The 5,324-nt window shown below is 40.8% G+C and overlaps 1 protein-coding gene across 1 annotated transcript; it reads left to right on the top strand.

Moving 5' to 3' along the window:
- The first annotated feature begins 1,025 nt into the window (after nucleotides 1-1,025).
- Nucleotides 1,026-3,225, top strand: Taf7 (TATA-box binding protein associated factor 7). The gene is made up of 2 exons (XM_021150914.1): nucleotides 1,026-1,294; nucleotides 1,704-3,225. The coding sequence occupies exon 2, from the start codon at nucleotides 1,724-1,726 to the stop codon at nucleotides 2,747-2,749; it is 1,026 nt and encodes a 341-aa protein (XP_021006573.1). The 5' UTR covers nucleotides 1,026-1,294; nucleotides 1,704-1,723; the 3' UTR covers nucleotides 2,750-3,225.
- Nucleotides 3,226-5,324: the final 2,099 nt, after the last annotated feature.

Raw genomic sequence — 5,324 nt, 5'->3', positions numbered from 1 at the left:
TTTGAACAGCGTTCTTTGGTGGACATTCCTCAACAAAATCAGACCGTTTGTGTTTCTGACAATTCTGTTCTAAATGAACCTGCGTCATCATAAAAACATTTGTTTACAGTTATAGCTATCTGACATGTTACCAAAATATCATAACATACATACACCTGGTCCTCTGGAGCCAAAAATACAAATGAAGCCAAAGGCTTAGTTCCTCTCAAGGCAATAAACACGACTGTACTGGCTATTTTTGTGTCAACTTGACACAGCTGGAGTTATCAGAGAAAGGAGCTTCAGTTGAGGAAATGCCTCCATGAGATCCAACTATAAGGCATTTTCTCAATTAGTGATCAAGGGGGAAAGGCCCCTTGTGGGTGGGACCATCCCTGGGCTGGTAGTCTTGGGTTCTATAAGAGTAGGCTGAGCAAGCCAGGGGAGGCAAGCCAGAGAAGAACATCCCTCCATGGCCTCTGCATCAGCTCCTGCTTCCTGACCTGCTTGAGTTCCAGTCCTGACTTCCTTTGGTGATGAACAGCGGTATGGAAGTGTAAGGCGAATAAACCCTTTCCTCCCCAACTTGCTTCTTGGTCATGATGTTTGTGCAGGAATAGAAACCCTGACTAAAACAACGACTCTTCGCGTTAGAGAGTGAACAGCAATACTGTATCATTTCGCTGTTCTGGGCACTTTACTTTTACTTTGTGTTGTTTCCAATGTTTTAGCGGAGGCCGACTGGGTATGCCCTGGGAAGTAAAGATGCTTTCTGCAGGGTCGACCTTTATCTCTGGTAATCACTCTAGAAAGTCCCGACCCGCGACTTCGTAAAGTGCTGTCTTACGGGGTAAGTTTATGTTTTACTTTTTTGGAATCTCCATTATGCATTTCCAAAGCCAAGCTTTTCTGGAAACATCCTATACAGGGCAAGTTCTCACGAGAAGACGTAGTCACGGAATGACGTAATTACGAAAGTGCGCCTGCGCGCGCCGCTTGTACTTCCGGAAGAGCGGCGGCCAGCCCCTCGCGTCTGCTTCCGGTCTGTGACGTACGCCGCGTCTGCTTCCGCTCTGACGGAGCACTTTCTTTCGTTTTCTTCAGTGAGAGACGTGGGAAGGCCGTCTCCGGTGTTCGGCTCTCTGAGAGGCGGGGTGGCGAGCTTTCGCGCCGCGGGTCCTTAGCCGACTCGTTGTTAGCGCGCAGGTCGCGCTGCCAGGCCGCCGAGAGCGCGGAGAAACCGGAAGGCGGACGCACCGCTCCCTGCTGCTTTGCTCAAACCGCAAGAAGCTGAGTTCACAGTCGCTGGTGAACTGTAAGTACCGGAGTCGAAGAGTTCATTCACTCCCTTTACTTATTCTTTTTCTTTAATACTTTTATATCTTATTGGAGAGAATCTGTGGATCGGGGTTGTCTGCCAGACTAGACTGACGGTCTGTGCCTAAAATCCCTCAGTCGCTGCCGTTTCTTTTGCTGTTCAGGTTATCAGCAGCGTCATTTAGAGGCTCTAATTTGATACTGCATCTAGCAGACGAGTGAGTTTAACAGGGACAGTGCCAAAGTTTAAAAGTTTAAAGACTAGACTTGGAACTTAGTTTAAAAATTAAGACAAAATAGGCACTAGCTTGTGTTCCACTTAGTTGCTGTTTTCCTTGGAACTCGGTAATTACGAGTTTAAAATTATACTTAATAACATTGCCCCCTTTTCTTTTTAATTGTTGTAGGAGCTCACAAGGAATTAAAGATGAGTAAGAACAAAGATGATGTACCTCATGAGCTAGAGAGCCAGTTTATCTTACGACTGCCCCCAGAATATGCCGCTACGGTGAGGAGGGCAGTGCAGTCTGGGCACGTCAACTTGAAAGACAAACTGAGCATTGAGTTACACCCTGATGGGCGTCACGGCATTGTCAGAGTGGATCGAGTGCCCTTGGCTGCAAAATTGGTCGATTTGCCTTGTGTTACGGAAAGCTTGAAAACCATTGATAAGAAAACCTTTTACAAGACAGCTGATATCTCTCAGATGCTTGTAGCCACAGTAGATGGTGACCTATACCCTCCTGTGGAGGAGGCAGCTGCCACTGCTGACCCCAAAGCAAACAAGAAAAAAGATAAGGACAAAGAGAAAAAGTTTGTATGGAACCATGGAATTACTCTACCTCTAAAAAATGTCAGAAAGAGACGGTTCCGGAAGACAGCAAAGAAGAAGTACATTGAATCTCCAGATGTGGAAAAAGAAGTCAAGCGTCTGCTGAGTACAGATGCAGAAGCTGTCAGTACTCGTTGGGAGATAATTGCTGAAGATGAAACAAAGGAGACAGAAAATCAAGGACTGGACATCTCCTCTCCAGGAATGTCTGGCCACAGGCAAGGCCATGACTCACTAGAGCATGATGAGCTTCGAGAGATATTCAATGACCTCAGCAGCAGCAGTGAAGATGAAGAAGACGTAAACATCATTGACACTGAGGAAGATCTGGAGAGACAGCTACAAGACAAGCTAAATGAATCCGACGAGCAACACCAAGAAAATGAAGGAACCAATCAGTTGGTTATGGGAATTCAGAAGCAGATAGATAACATGAAAGGCAAGCTCCAAGAAACCCAAGACAGGGCAAAGCGCCAGGAGGATCTCATCATGAAGGTAGAAAACCTGGCTCTCAAGAACAGGTTTCAGGCTGTTCTGGATGAGCTCAAACAAAAAGAAGACCGCGAAAAGGAGCAGCTTAGCTCTTTGCAGGAAGAGCTGGAATCACTTCTGGAGAAGTGAGCATGTTGACTTTAGTCCTTAGTTAGACTAGTCAGCTCAAGAAAAAAATATTTTCAGAGTAAGGTCTTGAAATACTTTTTCTTTTCTTTGAAATGTTCTTATTCCCTGAGTTTCGTTGAATTTTTTTTGATTGTTTTTCATAACTATGGTGGTGTGTTTTCATTCTTAAGAAAATAGGATTACATAGACAGGTTTGTTGTAGGGAAGATACAAGAAAGATGAGTGAAATGAAAACACTTGAACTTTTAATCACTACAGGACTTTATTACAATTTGTTTCTTAAAAGTTTCTAGTCCTTTTTTTTTTTTTTTCTTTTTTTGGTGCTAAGATCAGTAATAAGCTAGCCTACAGGCAGTAAAGTTAATTTCTTTTAGAAATATATTTTTTTTACCTCAGCAAGTTTCCATGTTACAGAAATGCAAGTTTTTTCATAAAGGTTGTTTCTTATACAATAAAAGCTACAAATTTTCACTGTTTATGTTGTTGTTCTATGAATACCGTAAGTTGAGGTGGTTCATGGAGTTTAATGACTGAATGGTGTAGATCAAGATAAATGCTGTTCTTTTGTTTTTAGAAAAAGGAAAACACCAGGAAAGGAAATGGAGAAATTCATTGTTGCATTATATATTAAGGTTCAGGTCCACTCACTTCATCTGGAGGTTTATGAACACTGGGTCTAGAGCCTTCTTAAACTATCCTAGTTTTTATTGATGGATGTCTGTATCTTTTTCTTAAGCACTAAGGTTATCTGTAAAATACTGGAAGCAGTTATCAGATAAACTATTCCACTTGCTTAGATTAAGATTATATTTTAACTATTGCCAATTTAACTCTACAATTATTTAATAGACTGATGTTTATTCATATTGTTTCATTAGTATTTCCCAGTATGAAAGCCTGTGTCCTGGTCATACACAGAGAAAAATTCTGTGTGTTTTTTAAATACTAAAAAGCTGCCCCCAGGCAAACTAAGTATGAATTCAGAATGGAAGTCATCTGGCCCCTTTCATTGAGAACTTGCCTTCTGTATTGCTGTTGACGGCTGCCAGAGCCTCAAGCCCCAACTAGTCTGAACAGCTTGAGGTCAAGGCATACTAGTACGTATCAGTGACTTGATTGTATGATTTTTGGGCTGTAGCTTAATCCATTTGCTTCTATTTTCTTCTCTCTGAAATGGAGGTGATAGTATTACCAGCTTCACAGGGCTATTGGACTGACTTAAATCATAAGGCAGGCTTACTTAGAACAGTACCTGGAATATGGTGAGTGAAGAGTTAACAAATGTTACCATTTACTAAACTGGATCATAATAGGCATTAAAGAGTCATAGAGATGATAGTAAAGTGTTTACAAAGAAATTTTTTATTTTTGACTCACTCTGTATCTCAGGATGGCCTTGAACTCAGTTCTCTCAATCAAGTGCTGGTACTGTAGGTGTGCATGGGCAGGCCTGGCTTAGGCAAACAGCTGTTTTAATTAGGTTTTGTTTCAAATTCAACAAAGGCTCAAACCGTCTATTTTGGAAAAAGTTTATTTAGAATATCTACAGCATAAAAATTGACTCAACTTATTCCTGTAGTTTTCTTGTTTCTGGACATTTTTATATTAATATTAAAAATGGCATAAGGAGTAATTATCTGTTAATAAAATTTAAAAGATAAAGATGAAGATTGAGATCCAAATCCTACATCCTCATGAAAGATTCACTTTTCTCATGCAGCTCTTAGCTTAAGGAGTATGGTATAAAGACAGACATTTTTCAGTGTTTATGGGTTTATTCGCAAATTGCGCTTTTGTGTGTGTGTGTGTGTTGGGGGGTGTGTGTGCTGGGCCTTGGGAACACTAGGCAATTGCTCTGTCACTGATTTATCACATTTTAAGAGGTATCATCTCATGCCTTTATTTGGTGTATACAAAACATTACATTTATGTAGTTTTCTAATGCAAAAATTATAATTTTGTTATATAGACCCTTTAGAGACTTGTCTAAAAATATGAATAGTTTTATCAACCTGTGAATCTTTTTTTTTTTTTTTTAAAGATTTATCTCATGTATGTGAGTACACTGTTGCTGTCTTAAGACACATGGGAAGAGGGAATTGGATCACATTACAGATGGTTGTGAGCCACCATGTGGTTGCTGGGAATTGAACTCCGGACCTCTGGAAGAGCAGTCAGTGCTCTGAACCACTGAGCCATTTCTCCAGTCCCTGTGAATCTCTTATATAATAGTTTTTCCCTAGTGTTAGCCACTACTGATGGTAATTAGCTGTAAGGAAAGGAACTCATTAAAAGTCTGTGCTCAGAGTTGTTGATACCTAAGATCTTTATCCTTTGAAGCCATCTAACAGAGAATAGAAAGTTTATTTTTTCTGTATAAATTGAACCAATGGAGGCCTCAACTCAAAACACACAGATTAAGAGTGAGGTGAACAGCAGCTGAAAAGGAATTTGTGTGCGAGCTTATATGTATTTACTGTAAGGGGCCCTGTTAAGTCAATGTTTAGGCATACATACACGTTTGAGATTGGGTGATTAGGTTCTGCAGTGATGACCCCTGGGTTAAGAACACTTG

The sequence above is a fragment of the Mus caroli genome, chromosome 18 (genome assembly GCF_900094665.2).
Source record: "Mus caroli chromosome 18, CAROLI_EIJ_v1.1, whole genome shotgun sequence".
NCBI lineage: Eukaryota > Metazoa > Chordata > Mammalia > Rodentia > Muridae > Mus > Mus caroli.
Note: the sequence above shows the minus strand (reverse complement) of the source record. Positions and strands in the feature narration are given on the sequence as shown.

Bases quoted from the DNA above. Each gene is read 5' to 3' on its own strand.
- Taf7 (XM_021150914.1), top strand. From the start codon at position 1,724: ATGAGTAAGAACAAAGATGATGTACCTCATGAGCTAGAGAGCCAGTTT.